This window comes from Oncorhynchus mykiss, chromosome 24 (genome assembly GCF_057628025.1).
Source record: "Oncorhynchus mykiss isolate SJ-2025 chromosome 24, ASM5762802v1, whole genome shotgun sequence".
NCBI lineage: Eukaryota > Metazoa > Chordata > Actinopteri > Salmoniformes > Salmonidae > Oncorhynchus > Oncorhynchus mykiss.
The window spans coordinates 43,057,127-43,073,980 of NC_143045.1; the positions used below are offsets into that span (position 1 = coordinate 43,057,127).

General features: G+C 45.0%; 1 protein-coding gene across 4 annotated transcripts in view; it reads left to right on the forward strand.

Annotated features, from left to right (window-relative positions):
• The window catches only part of bicra (BRD4 interacting chromatin remodeling complex associated protein), a 79,020-nt gene that overhangs the window by 49,761 nt on the left and 12,405 nt on the right, over nt 1-16,854 (forward strand). For all 4 annotated transcript variants that reach the window (XM_090219005.1, XM_090219006.1, XM_090219007.1 and 1 more), the window contains 4 exons: nt 3,518-3,570; nt 3,848-3,996; nt 13,003-13,097; nt 13,393-13,495. In XM_090219005.1, the coding sequence (XP_090075131.1) occupies nt 3,518-3,570; nt 3,848-3,996; nt 13,003-13,097; nt 13,393-13,495 (400 nt within the window). The remainder of the gene's footprint in view (nt 1-3,517; nt 3,571-3,847; nt 3,997-13,002; nt 13,098-13,392; nt 13,496-16,854) is intronic.

Consider the following 16,854-nt stretch of genomic DNA (forward strand, 5'->3'; position numbering starts at 1 on the left):
ATACAGGGTATTACGGTACAGAGTCAATGTGGAGGCTATATACAGGGGGTACCGGTACAGAGTCAATGTGGAGGCTATATACAGGGGGTACCGGTACAGAGTCAATGTGGAGGCTATATACAGGGTATTACGGTACAATGTGGAGGCTATATACAGGGGCTACCGGTACAGAGTCAATGTGGAGGCTATATACAGGTTATTACGGTACAGAGTCAATGTGGAGGCTATATACAGGGGGGTACAGAGTCAATGTGGAGGCTATATACAGGGGGTACCGGTACAGAGTCAATGTGGAGACTATATACAGGGTGTACCGGTACAGAGTCAATGTGGAGGCTATATACAGGGGGTACCGGTACAGAGTCAATGTGGAGGCTATGTACAGGGTGTTACGGTACAGAGTCAATGTGGAGGCTATATACAGGGTGTTACGGTACAGAGTCAATGTGGAGACTATATACAGGGTGTACCGGTACAGAGTCAATGTGGAGGCTATATACAGGGGGTACCGGTACAGAGTCAATGTGGAGGCTATATACAGGGTGTTACGGTACAGAGTCAATGTGGAGGCTATATACAGGTTATTACGGTACAGAGTCAATGCGGAGGCTTTATACAGGGGGCACCGGTACAGAGTCAATGTGGAGGCTATAAACAGGGGGTACCGGTACAGAGTCAATGTGGAGGCTATATACAGGGGGTACCGGTACAGAGTCAATGTGGAGGCTATATACAGGGGGTACCGGTACAGAGTCAATGTGGAGACTATATACAGGGGATACCGGTACAGAGTCAATGTGGAGGCTATATACAGAGTATTACGGTACAGAGTCAATGTGGAGGCTATATACAGGGGGTACCAGTACCGAGTCAATGTGGAGGCTATATACAGGGGGTACCGGTACAGAGTCAATGTGGAGGCTATATACAGGGGGGTACAGAGTCAATGTGGAGGCTATATACAGGGGGGTACAGAGTCAATGTGGAGGCTATATACAGGGGGTACCGGTACAGAGTCAATGTGGAGACTATATACAGGGTGTACCGGTACAGAGTCAATGTGGAGGCTATATACAGGGGGTACCGGTACAGAGTCAATGTGGAGACTATATACAGGGTGTACCGGTACAGAGTCAATGTGGAGGCTATATACAGGGGGTACCGGTACAGAGTCAATGTGGAGGCTATATACAGGGTGTTACGGTACAGAGTCAATGTGGAGGCTATATACAGGGTGTTACGGTACAGAGTCAATGTGGAGACTATATACAGGGTGTACCGGTACAGAGTCAATGTGGAGGCTATATACAGGGGGTACCGGTACAGAGTCAATGTGGAGGCTATATACAGGGTGTTACGGTACAGAGTCAATGTGGAGGCTATATACAGGGTGTTACGGTACAGAGTCAATGTGGAGGCTATATTCAGCTGAAAAGGTGGCTCAGGGAATTCAAAAATATTCTTTAGAAATATTTAACTTTCACACATTAACAAGTCCAATACAGCAAATTAAAGATAAACATCTTGTTCATCTACCCATCATGTCCGATTTTAAAAATGTTTTACAGCGAAAACACAACATAAATTTGTTAGACCACCACCAAATTTTTTTAAAAACACAGCCTTTTTTCCCAGCCAAAGATAGAGTCACAAAAGCAGGATTAGAGATAAAATGAATCACTAACCTTTGATGATCTTCATCAGATGACACTCATAGGACATCATGTTACACAGTACATTTATGTTTTGTTCGATAATATGCATATTTATATCCACAAATCTCGGTTTACATTGACGCCATGTTCAGAAGTGCCTCCAAAATACCCGGAGGAATTATAGAAAATTATACGATATTACATCATAAATATTCCCTTACCTTTGATGATCTTTCATCAGAATGCAGTGCAAGGAGTCCTAGTTCCACAATACATCGTTGTTTTGTTCCATAATGTCCATTACTAGTGTCCAATTAGCCGCATTTGCTAGCACTTTCAGCTCACGTGCCCAAAAGCTGACGTCCAGGCTTCAAGAAGTTATATTCCAGGTCGAATAAACTGGTCAAACTAAGTAGAGAATCAATCTTCAGGATGTTATTATCATATATATCCAATAACGTTCCAACCGGAGCATTCGTTTTCTTCTGCAGCCAAATGGAACGATGGTGACATCAACAGACAAAAATGCGCAACAGGGAAATTGCATTCTGCCAGGAATACTGAATGAGGACATCTAGTGGAAGGCGTAGGAAGTGCTACCAGATCCATATCTTATTTGGAAGTGAAGAGGCACTGACTTAAAATCAGACTCCGCATTCAGAATTTCACTTCCTGTTTGGAAGATTGCCTGCCCTGTGAGTTCTGTTATACTCACAGACATAATTCAAACAGTTTTAGAAACTTCAGAGTGTTTTCTATCCAATAGTAATAATAATATGCATAAATTAGCAATCTAGGACAGAGTAGGATGCAGTTCACTATGGGCACGCAATTCATTCAAAATGGAAATACCGCCCCCTATCCTCAACAAGTTAAGGAGGCTTTTGGACCTAGACTTGGCGCTCCGGTACCGCTTGCCGTGCGGTAGAAACGGCAGCTCTACCCTTTAGCTCAGTGCGGATGTTGCCTGTAATCCATGGCTTCTGGTTGGGGTATGCACTGTTGGGACGTGATCTTCAATGCACTTATTGATGAAGCCAGTGACTGATGTGGTGTCCTCCTCAATGTCATCTGAAAAATCACGGGAACATATTCCAGTCTGTGCTAACAAAACAGTCCTGTAGCTTAGCATCTGTGTCATCTGACCACTTCCTTATTGAGTGAGTCACTGGTACTTCCTGCTTTATTTTTTTCTTGTTAGCAGGAATCAGGAGGATAGAGTTGTGGTCAGATTTACCAAATGGAGGGCGAGAGAGCTTTGTATGCATCTCTGGTAAATTGTGTGGTCTACAGCTTATCACGAGATACTCTTACCTCAGGCGAGAAAAACCTTGAGACTTCCTTAATATTAGATTTTGTGCACCAGCTGTTATTGACAAATAGACACAAACCACTACCCCCTTATCTTACCGACGGCAGCCGTTCTATCTTGGCGACGCACCGAAAACCCAGCCAGCTGTATGTTTACATGTCGTCGTTCAGCCACGACTCTGAGAAACAACATAAGACCGTTTTTTAAATGTCCCGTTGGTAGGATCGTCTTGATTGGACCTCATCCGGTTTGTTATCCAATGATTTTGCACGTTGGCTAATAGGACTGATGGTAGAGGGGGGGGGGGGGGGGGTTGTTTACTCCCTTCTATGTGAATCTGACCATATAGATGGGTCTGTGTTCTAATGGTGTGATGTCGTGGATGCTGTGATGTCGTGGATGCTGTGATGTCGTGGATGCTGTGATGTCGTGGATGCTGTGATGTCGTGGATGGTGTGATGTCATGGATGGTGTGTTGCTGTGATGTCATGGATGCTGTGATGGTGTGTTGCTGTGATGTCATGGATGCTGTGTCTTGTTCACCTGACAGACTGCTACTATGAAGATGCCTTTCAGTATTGCTGAACCCAGCAAGGAAGCCAGGTATGCTATTACATCATCATTCTGTATCATGGTCCTGTATCGTCATTCTGTATCGTGGTCCTGTATCATGGTCCTGTATCATGGTCCTGTATCGTCATTCTGTATCGTGGTCCTGTATCGTCATTCTGTATCGTGGTCCTGTATCGTCATTCTGTATCGTGGTCCTGTATCGTCATTCAAGGGTCAGCCATAGTAGTATGATAGGTGTTGTTTTACAGGGTTACCATGCCAATCCAGCCTTGTGACCCATGTTTTCTGACTGTGTGTGTGTGTGCAGGATGTTGGAGCAGCTGAGGAAGCAGCAGGGTTCAGTCCTCCACCCAGACTACAGCTCTTCCTTCCAGTGTTTTGAAGACACCCTGACCCGCCTGGTGCCTTACCACCTCTACCAGGGCACTGCCACCGCACCACACGACTACCACAGAGGTACACACACCCTGACCCGCCTGGTGCCTTACCACCTCTACCAGGGCACTGCCACCGCACCACATGACTACCACAGAGGTACACACACCCTGACCCACCTGGTGCCTTACCACCTCTACCAGGGCACTGCCACCGCACCACATGACTACCACAGAGGTACACACACCCTGACCCGCCTGGTGCCTTACCACCTCTACCAGGGCACTGCCACCGCACCACACGACTACCACAGAGGTACACACACCCTGACCCGCCTGGTGCCTTACCACCTCTACCAGGGCACCGCCACCGCACCTAAAATGTGTTTCCATTTCAAATCCCGTTTTTCCCTAATGCCGAACCCCTAACCCTGAACCTAATCCCTAAACCGAACCCCTAACCCTGTACCTAATCCCTAAACCTAACCCCTAACCCTAAACCTAATCCCTAAACCTAACCCCTAACCCTGATCCTAATCCCTAAACCGAACCCCTGTACCTAATCCCTAAACCTAACCCTGAACCTAATCCCTAAACCTAACCCTGAACCTAATCCCTAAACCGAACCCCTAACCCTGTACCTAATCCCTAAACCGAACCCCTAACCCTGAACCTAATCCCTAAACCGAACCCCTAACCCTGTACCTAATCCCTAAACCTAACCCCTAACCCTAAACCTAATCCCTAAACCTAACCCCTAACCCTGAACCTAATCCCTAAACCGAACCCCTAACCCTGTACCTAATCCCTAAACCTAACCCCTAACCCTAAACCTAATCCCTAAACCTAACCCCTAACCCTGATCCTAATCCCTAAACCGAACCCCTGTACCTAATCCCTAAACCTAACCCTGAACCTAATCCCTAAACCTAACCCTGAACCTAATCCCTAAACCTAACCCCTAACCCTGATCCTAATCCCTAAACCGAACCCCTGTACCTAATCCCTAAACCTAACCCTGAACCTAATCCCTAAACCTAACCCCTAACCCTGAACCTAATCCCTAAACCGAACCCCTAACCCTGTACATAACCCCTAAACCTAACCCCTAACCCTGTACATAACCCCTAAACCTAACCCCTAACCCTGTACATAACCCCTAAACCTAACCCCTAACCCCTAACCCTGTACATAACCCCTAAACCCTATCACTAAACCTAACCCTCTAAACCTAACCCTCTAAACCTAACCCCTAAACCTAACCCCTAACCCTTTTTGTAACCCTAACCCCTAACCATGCACTTAACCCTAACCCTGTACATAACCCTAAACCTGACCCCTAAATTTAAAATAGCCTCTGTCCTTGAGGGGATGTGGGAGAAGTTTCCTTGTTAAACCTACTGGGACAGTGACATATTCTTTTGGGGTGGGGGGGGGGGGGGGGTCTGTACTCCATGACTTTGGATTTGAAATGATACAATGACTATGAGGTTAAAGGTCACACTGTCAGCTTTAATTTGAGGGTATTTTCATCCGTATCAGGTGAACCGTTTAGAAATTACAGCCCTTTTTGTACACAGTCCCCCTTTTTTAGGGGACCAAAAGTATTGGGACAAATTCACTTAAAATGTGTTTTAAAGTAGATAAAAGTTTAGTATTTGGTCCCAATACTAACCTCAATGCTAACCTCCCCTGCAATGACTACTGAAAAATGATGAGTGAGGAAGATAGACGCACAAATATCATAGCCCCCAAAAATGCTAACCTCCCCTGTTATTGTAATGGTGAGAGGTTAGCATGTCCTGGGGTTATGATATAAAATGCTAACCTCCCCTGTTATTGTAATGGTGAGAGGTTAGCATGTCCTGGGGTTATGATATAAAATGCTAACCTCCCCTGTTATTGTAATGGTGAGAGGTTAGCATGTCCTGGGGTTATGATATAAAATTCTAACCTCCCCTGTTATTGTAATGGTGAGAGGTTAGCATGTCCTGGGGTTATGATATAAAATGCTCACCTCCCCTGTTATTCTAATGGTGAGAAGTTAGCATGTCTTGGAGGCATGATATTTGTGCGTCTAACTTTCTTGATTCATTATTCACCATTCATTCAGGATTATCCGTAATCAGGGTAGCAACCACATTAATATAGAAGTGTTTAGAAACATATTCTATTCTGATTTACAATAAAAGTGACTCCAAAATGACACAATACATTATATACCATTAATTTCTATTGGACACAAAATAATCTTAAACACAATAGTGGACTTTGCGGTTAGCCTTCAAAATAAAAGCATGGCGTAATTCTACTATTTGTATTAATTTGCATCACTGGCAATGACATACTTTTATTTTGAAGGCAAACTCAAATTCCACTATTGTGCCTGATCCTTGTCCCAAAGCCACTCCTGCGCTGTCTTGGCTGTGTGCTTAGGGTCATTTTTCTGCTGCCTGAGTCTGAGGTCCTGAGCGCTCTGGAGCAGGTTTTCATCAAGGATCTCTAGTTTTTTTTAAATGTTACCTTTATTTAACGAGGCAAGTCAGTTAAGAACAAATTCTTATTTTCAATGACGGCCTAGGAACAGTGGGTTAACTGGCCTATGAACAGTGGGTTAACTGCCTGTTCAAGGGCAGAACGACAGATTCGTTTGTACCTTGTCAGCTCGGGGGTTTGAACTTGCAACCTTCTGGTTACTAGTTCAATGCTCTAACCACTAGGCTACCTGCCACCTCTACACTCTAACCACTAGGCTACCTGCCACCTCTACACTCTAACCACTAGGCTACCCGCCACCTCTACACTCTAACCACTAGGCTACCCTGCCACCTCTACACTCTAACCACTAGGCTACCTGCCGCCCCTACACTCTAACCACTAGGCTACCTGCCACCTCTACACTCTAACCACTAGGCTACCTGCCACCTCTACACTCTAACCACTAGGCTACCCTGCCACCTCTACACTCTAACCACTAGGCTACCCGCCACCTCTACACTCTAACCACTAGGCTACCCTGCCACCTCTACACTCTAACCACTAGGCTACCTGCCGCCCCTACACTCTAACCACTAGGCTACCTGCCACCTCTACACTCTAACCACTAGGCTACCTGCCACCTCTACACTCTAACCACTAGGCTACCCTGCCACCTCTACACTCTAACCACTAGGCTACCCGCCACCTCTACACTCTAACCACTAGGCTACCCTGCCGCCTCTACACTCTAACCACTAGGCTACCTGCCGCCCCTACACTCTAACCACTCGGCTACCTGCCACCTCTACACTCTAACCACTAGGCTACCCTGCCGCCTCTACACTCTAACCACTAGGCTACCTGCCACCTCTACACTCTAACCACTAGGCTACCCTGCCACCTCTACATTCTAACCACTAGACTACCTGCCGCCTCTACACTCTAACCACTAGGCTACCTGCCACCTCTACACTCTAACCACTAGGCTACCCTGCCACCTCTACATTCTAACCACTAGACTACCTGCCACCTCTACACTCTAACCACTAGGCTACCTGCCGCCCCTACACTCTAACCACTCGGCTACCTGCCACCTCTACACTCTAACCACTAGGCTACCCTGCCGCCTCTACACTCTAACCACTAGGCTACCTGCCACCTCTACACTCTAACCACTAGGCTACCCTGCCACCTCTACATTCTAACCACTAGGCTACCCTGCCACCTCTACATTCTAACCACTAGACTACCTGCCACCTCTACACTCTAACCACTAGGCTACCTGCCGCCTCTACACTCTAACCATAAGGTTACCTGCCACCTCTACACTCTAACAACTAGGCTACCCTGCCGCCTCTACACTCTAACTACTAGGCTACCCTGCCACCTCTACACTCTAACCACTAGGCTACCCTGCCACCTCTACAATCTAACCACTAGGCTACCCTGCCGCCTCTACACTCTAACCACTAGGCTACCCTGCCACCTCTACACTCTAACCACTAGGCTACCCTGCCACCTCTACACTCTAACCACTAGGCTCCCTGCCACCTCTACACTCTAACCACTAGGCTACCTGCCTCCTATACACTCTAACCACTAGGCTACCCTGCCGCCTCTACACTCTAACCACTAGGCTACCCTGCCGCCTCTACACTCTAACCACTAGGCTACCTGCAGCCTCTACACTCTAACCACTAGGCTACCTGCCACCTCTACACTCTAACCACTAGGCTACCTGCAGCCTCTACACTCTAACCACTAGGCTACCTGCAGCCTCTACACTCTAACCACTAGGCTACCCTGCCGCCCCTACACTCTAACCACTCGGCTACCTGCCACCTCTACACTCTAACCACTAGGCTACCCTGCCGCCTCTACACTCTAACCACTAGGCTACCTGCCACCTCTACACTCTAACCACTAGGCTACCCTGCCACCTCTACATTCTAACCACTAGACTACCTGCCACCTCTACACTCTAACCACTAGGCTACCTGCCGCCTCTACACTCTAACCATAAGGTTACCTGCCACCTCTACACTCTAACAACTAGGCTACCCTGCCGCCTCTACACTCTAACTACTAGGCTACCCTGCCACCTCTACACTCTAACCACTAGGCTACCCTGCCACCTCTACAATCTAACCACTAGGCTACCCTGCCACCTCTACACTCTAACCACTAGGCTACCCTGCCACCTCTACACTCTAACCACTAGGCTACCCTGCCACCTCTACACTCTAACCACTAGGCTCCCTGCCACCTCTACACTCTAACCACTAGGCTACCTGCCTCCTATACACTCTAACCACTAGGCTACCCTGCCGCCTCTACACTCTAACCACTAGGCTACCTGCCACCTCTACACTCTAACCACTAGGCTACCCTGCCACCTCTACACTCTAACCACTAGGCTACCCGCCACCTCTACACTCTAACCACTAGGCTACCCTGCCACCTCTACACTCTAACCACTAGGCTACCTGCCGCCCCTACACTCTAACCACTAGGCTACCTGCCACCTCTACACTCTAACCACTAGGCTACCTGCCACCTCTACACTCTAACCACTAGGCTACCCTGCCACCTCTACACTCTAACCACTAGGCTACCCGCCACCTCTACACTCTAACCACTAGGCTACCCTGCCGCCTCTACACTCTAACCACTAGGCTACCTGCCGCCCCTACACTCTAACCACTCGGCTACCTGCCACCTCTACACTCTAACCACTAGGCTACCCTGCCGCCTCTACACTCTAACCACTAGGCTACCTGCCACCTCTACACTCTAACCACTAGGCTACCCTGCCACCTCTACACTCTAACCACTAGACTACCTGCCACCTCTACACTCTAACCACTAGACTACCTGCCACCTCTACACTCTAACCACTAGGCTACCTGCCGCCTCTACACTCTAACCATAAGGTTACCTGCCACCTCTACACTCTAACAACTAGGCTACCCTGCCGCCTCTACACTCTAACTACTAGGCTACCCTGCCACCTCTACACTCTAACCACTAGGCTACCCTGCCACCTCTACAATCTAACCACTAGGCTACCCTGCCACCTCTACACTCTAACCACTAGGCTACCCTGCCACCTCTACACTCTAACCACTAGGCTACCCTGCCACCTCTACACTCTAACCACTAGGCTACCCTGCCACCTCTACACTCTAACCACTAGGCTCCCTGCCACCTCTACACTCTAACCACTAGGCTACCTGCCTCCTATACACTCTAACCACTAGGCTACCCTGCCGCCTCTACACTCTAACCACTAGGCGACCCTGCCGCCTCTACACTCTAACCACTAGGCTACCTGCAGCCTCTACACTCTAACCACTAGGCTACCTGCCACCTCTACACTCTAACCACTAGGCTACCTGCCGCCCCTACACTCTAACCACTCGGCTACCTGCCACCTCTACACTCTAACCACTAGGCTACCCTGCCGCCTCTACACTCTAACCACTAGGCTACCTGCCACCTCTACACTCTAACCACTAGGCTACCTGCCACCTCTACACTCTAACCACTAGGCTACCCTGCCTCCTCTACACTCTAACCACTAGGCTACCCTGCCTCCTCTACACTCTAACCACTAGACTACCCTGCCGCCTCTACACTCTAACCACTAGGCTACCCTGCCGCCTCTACACTCTAACCACTAGGCTACCCTGCCTCCTCTACACTCTAACCACTAGACTACCCTGCCGCCTCTACACTCTAACCACTAGACTACCCTGCCGCCTCTACACTCTAACCACTAGACTACCCTGCCGCCCCTACACTCTAACCACTAGGCGACCCTGCAGCCTCTACACTCTAACCACTAGGCTACCCTGCAGCCTCTACACTCTAACCACTAGGCTACCCTGCCGCCTCTACACTCTAACCACTAGGCTACCCTGCCGCCTCTACACTCTAACCACTAGGCTACCTGCCACCTCTACACTCTAACCACTAGGCTACCCTGCCGCCTCTACACTCTAACCACTAGGCTACCCTGCCACCTCTACACTCTAACCACTAGGCTACCCTGCCTCCTCTACACTCTAACCACTAGGCTACCCGCCACCTCTACACTCTAACCACTAGGCTACCCTGCCGCCTCTACACTCTAACCACTAGACTACCCTGCCGCCTCTACACTCTAACCACTAGGCTACCCTGCCGCCTCTACACTCTAACCACTAGGCCACCCTGCCACCTCTACACTCTAACCACTAGGCTACCTGCACCTCTACACTCTAACCACTAGGCTACCTGTTTAACATTTTTTTTGGTTACTACATGATTCCGTATGTGTAATTTCATAGTTTTGATGTCTTCACAATGTAGAGTAGGTGTGTCCAAACATTTCACAGTTTACTGTGTGTACATTTATGTCTGCTGCGACTTGACAAGAGAGCATGAGAAAATTAGTTTTGATCAGTTAACTTCTGACTGTGTGTGTGTGTGTGTGTGTGTGTGTGTGTGTAAATATTGATTTATTTTTGTAAATATTTGTTGTTCGGTGGTGTTGCTAGTCGTCTGTTCCTTTGCCAAAATTCGTTCTCAGTCTTCTTTTTTAAATAACATGTTTTCACCACTTTATTTCATATTTATATATCAACAATAAAACATTCTCATGCTCTTGTCTCGTTGCAGCAGACGTATAGTGAGCAATATGGTTGGGACATCGAATCACATTAGCAATACATATAGAATCGTGAGAATCTCAATACATATAGAATCTCAATACATATAGAATCTCAATACATATAGAATCTCAATACATATAGAATCTCAATACATATAGATAGAATCTCAATACATATAGAATCGTGAGAATCTCAATACATATAGAATCTCAATACATATAGAATCTCAATACATATAGAATCTCAATACATATAGAATCTCAATACATATAGATAGAATCTCAATACATATAGATAGAATCTCAATACATATAGATAGAATCTCAATACATATAGATAGAATCTCAATACATATAGAATCTCAATACATATAGAATCTCAATACATATAGAATCTCAATACATATAGAATCTCAATACATATAGATAGAATCTCAATACATATAGATAGAATCTCAATACATATAGATAGAATCTCAATACATATAGAATCTCAATACATATAGAATCTCAATACATAGAGAATCTCAATACATATAGAATCGTGAGAATCTCAATACATATAGAATCTCAATACATATAGAATCTCAATACATATAGATAGAATCTCAATACATATAGAATCTCAATACATATAGAATCTCAATACATATAGAATCTCAATACATATATATAGAATCTCAATACATATAGAATCTCAATACATATAGAATCTCAATACATATAGAATTTCAATACATATAGAATCTCAATACATATAGAATTTCAATACATATAGAATCTCAATACATATAGAATCTCAATACATATAGAATCTCAATACATATAGAATCTCAATACATATAGAATCTCAATACATATAGAATCTCAATACATATAGATAGAATCTCAATACATATAGATAGAATCTCAATACATATAGATAGAATCTCAATACATATAGATAGAATCTCAATACATATAGATAGAATCTCAATACATATAGAATCTCAATACAGATAGAATCTCAATACATATAGAATCTCAATACATATAGATAGAATCTCAATACATATAGAATCTCAATACATATAGAATCTCAATACATATAGAATCTCAATACATATAGAATCGTGAGTGAGAATCTCAATACATATAGAATCGTGAGTGAGAATCTCAATACATATAGAATCGTGATCATATTGTGAGGTCCTTGGCAATTCCAAGCCCTAATGTGTATGGTCGGGAGTGACCACATGACCTGACCAGAAACTCCAAGCCCTAATGTGTATGGTCGGGAGTGACCACATGACCTGACCAAAAACTCCAAGCCCTAATGTGTATGGTCGGGATTGACCACATGACCTGACCAGAAACTCCAAGCCCTAATGTGTATGGTCGGGAGTGACCACATGACCTGACCAGAAACTCCAAGCCCTAATGACCGTTGGGTCTGATTACCCATGTTCCATTCTCTCCCTCTCTGCCCCCCCCCCCCCCCTCAGTGGATGATGAGTTTGATTACCCATGTTCCATTCTCTCCCTCTCTGCCCCCCCCCCCCCCTCCCTCCCTCAGTGGATGATGAGTTTGATTACCCATGTTCCATTCTCTCCCTCTCTGCCCCCCCCCCTCCCTCCCTCAGTGGATGATGAGTTTGATTACCCATGTTCCATTCTCTCCCTCTCTGCCCCCCCCCCCCCTCAGTGGATGATGAGTTTGATTACCCATGTTCCATTCTCTCCCTCTCTGCCCCCCCCCCCCCCCCCTCCCTCCCTCAGTGGATGATGAGTTTGATTACCCATGTTCCATTCTCTCCCTCTCTGCCCCCCCCCCCCTCCCTCCCTCAGTGGATGATGAGTTTGATTACCCATGTTCCATTCTCTCCCTCTCTGCCCCCCCCCCCCCCTCAGTGGATGATGAGTTTGATTACCCATGTTCCATTCTCTCCCTCTCTGCCCCCCCCCCCCCCCCCTCAGTGGATGATGAGTTTGAGAGTGTTTCCAGCCAGCTCCTGAAGAGAACGCAGGCCATGCTGGATAAATACAGACACCTGCTTTTTGAGGAGTCAACGGTAAGTTATTAATATTATATAACATATTATATTACCTTATTATCAACAGTAAGTAATTAATATTATTTTAGGTTATTATCAACGGTAAGTAATTAATATTGTTACCTTATTAACAACTTTTTTCTCACATTGATCTCAATGGTTCTTGTCCTTCTCCTCCTCCTTGTCCTACTCAGCCCTCCTCCACTGTTCAGTGTGTTCTTTCTCTCCCTCCACTAACCGATGTGCTGTGGCGCATTCATTGATTCATTGATTGATTGGCTGGTTGGCTGTGTTTCTGTTGTATGTTTCACAGCGCCTTGGACCGTCAGCTGAGATGGTAATGATGGACAGGATGTTTATTCAGGAGGAGAAGATCTCTCTTGGACAGGACCGCATCCTCGCCAGGGACAGACCTGGTAATACTATACAGTGTGTGTGTGTGTGTGTGTGTGTGTGTGTGTGTGTGTGTGTGTGTGTGTGTATATATATATATGCGTGTTTGTGTGTGTGCGCAGTTGAAGTCAGAAGTTTACATACACCTTAGCCAAATGTGAAAGACTGAGTTTAAATGCAATTCCTGAGATTTAATCCTAGTAAAAAAATCCCTGTTTTAGGTCAGTTAGGATCACCACTTTATTTTAAGAATGTGAAATGTCAGAATAATATTAGAGAGAATTATTTATTTCAGCTTTTATTTCTTTCATCACATTCCCACTGGGTCAGAAGTTTACATACACTCAATTTGTATTTGGTAGCATTGCCTTCAAATTGTTTTAACTTGGGTCAAACGTTTCGGGTAGCCTTCCACAACAAGTTGGGTGAATTTTGGCCCATTCCTCCTGACAGAGCTGGTGTAACCGAGTCAGGTTTGTAGGCCTCCTTGCTCGCACATGCTTTTTTCAGTTCTGCCTACAACTTCCTGATTGATGTTTTGAGATGTAGCTTCAATATATCCACATAATTTTCATAAGTGCACCAGTCCCTCCTGCAGCAAAGCACCCCCACAACATGATGCTGCCACCCCCACAACATGATGCTGCCACCCCCACAACATGATGCTGCCACCCCCACAACATGATGCTGCCACCCCCACAACATGATGCTGCCACCCCCGTGCTTCACGGTTGGGATGGTGTTCTTCAACTTGCAAGCCTCCCCTTTTTTTTTTTTTTTAAACTTCTGACTTCAACTGTAGAGATATAGATATGTAGATGTAGATATGTAGATGTAGATATGTAGATGTAGATATGTAGAGATATAGATATGTAGATGTAGATATGTAGATGTATATATGTAGATGTAGATATGTAGATGTAGATATGTAGATGTAGATATGTAGAGATATAGATATGTAGATGTAGATATGTAGAGATATAGATATGTAGATGTAGAGATATAGATATGTAGATGTAGATATGTAGATGTAGATATGTAGAGATGTAGATATGTGGAGATGTAGATATATAGAGATGTAGATATGTAGAGATATAGCTATGTAGATGTAGATATGTAGAGATATAGATATGTAGATATGTAGAGATATAGATATGTAGATGTAGATATGTAGATGTAGATATGTAGAGATATAGATATGTAGAGATATAGATATGTAGATATGTAGAGATATAGATATGTAGATGTAGATATGTAGATGTAGATATGTAGATGTAGATATGTAGATGTAGATATGTAGATGTAGATATGTAGATGTAGATATGTAGATGTAGATATGTAGATGTAGATATGTAGATGTAGATATGTAGATGTAGATATGTAGATATGTAGAGATATAGATATGTAGAGATATAGATGTGTAGATAGAGATGTGTAGATAGAGATGTGTAGATAGAGATATGTAGATATGTAGATATCTATATAGAGATATGTTGATATAGATATGTAGATATCTATATAGAGATATGTTGATATAGATATGTAGATGTAGAGATGTAGATATGTAGATATAGATATGTAGATATAGATATGTAGATATCTATATAGAGATATGTAGATATCTATATAGAGATAGGAATGGATGGATATACACTGTGTGTCCATAAGTGTGTGGGCACTTGCTTGTCGAACATCTTGTTCCAAAATCATTGGCAGTAAAATGGAGTTGGTTCCCTCTGCTGTTATAACAGCCTATTCCATTCTGGGATGGCTTTCCACTATATTTTGGAATATTAATGCAGGGGACTTACTTCCATTCAGTAACAAGAGCATTAGTGAGGTCGGGCACTGATGTTGGGCGATTAGGCCTGGCTCGCAGTCTGCGTTCCAATTCATCCCAAATGTGTTCGATGGGGTTGAGGTCAGGGCTCTGTGCAGGCCAGTCAAGTTCTTCCACACCGATCTCGACAAACCATTTATTTCTGTATGAACCTCGCTTTGTGCACGGGGGCATTGTCATTGCGTGAGTGGCCAGCTGAGGGCTCTCAGAGTGATTCTTGCGTAAAAGACAGAGGTAGTCATTTTTCCTCTCGCTCCTACTGAAAAGCCAATTGTCCCGGTTGACATATTATCGAATAGATATTTGAAAAACACCTTGAGGCTTGATTATTAAAAACGTTTGCCATGTTTCTGTCGATATTATGGATATAATTTGACTTTTTTTTCTGCGTTGTCGTGACCGCTATTTCCGGCGGATTTCTGAACATAACGTGACAACCAAACGGAGGTATTTTGGATATAAAAATAATCTTTATGGAATAAAAGGAACATTTGCTGTCTAACTGGGAGTCTCGTGAGTGAAAACATCCGAAGATCATCAAAGGTAAACGGTTAATTCGATTGCTTTTCTGATTTTCGTGACCAAGCTTCCTGCTGCTAGCTGGACATAATGCTATGCTAGGCTAATGATAAACTTACACAAACGCTTGTCTTGCTTTGGCTGTAAAGCATAATTTCAAAATCTGAGATGACAGGGTGATTTAACAAAAGGCTAAGCTGTGTTTTCATTATATTTCACTTGTGATTTCATGAATATTAATATTTTCTAGTAATATTTTTTGACCGTTGCACTATGCTAATTAGTGTCGTTGATGACAATTCTCCCGGATCCGGGATGGGTAGTTCTTCCGTTCATCTTTCCCCTCGATCTTGACTAGTCTCCCAGTCCTGGCCATTGAAAAACATCCCCACAGTATGATGCTGCCACCACCATGCTTCACCGTAGGGATGGTGCCAGGTTTCCTCCAGATGTGACGCTTGACATTCAGGCCAAAGAGTTCAATCTTGGTATCATCAGACCAGAGAATCTTGTTTCTCATGGTCTGAGAGTCTTTAGGTGCCTTTTGGGAAACTTCAAGTGGGCTGTCATGTGCCTTTTACTGAGGAGTGGCTTCCGTCTGGCCACTCTACCATAAAGGCCTGATTGGTGGAATTCTGCAGAGATTGTTGTTTTTCTGGAAGAGTAACTCTAGAGCTCTGTCAGAGTGACCGTCAGGGTCTTGGTCACCTCCCTGACCAAGGCTCTTCTCCCCGATTGCTCAGTTTGGCCGGGCTGCCAGCTATAGAAGAGTCTTGGTGGTTCCAAACTTCTTCCATTTAAGAGTGTTGGAGGTCACTGGTTTCTTGGGGACCTTCAATGCTGCAGAAATGTTTTGGTACCCTTCCCCACAATCAGGTCTTGGAGCTCTACGGACAATTCCTTTGACCTCAAGGCTTGGTTTTTGCTCTGACATGCACTGCCAACTGTGGGACCTTATATAGACAGGTGTGTGCCTTTCCAAATCATGTCCAAATCAATTGAATTTACCACAGGTGTACTCCA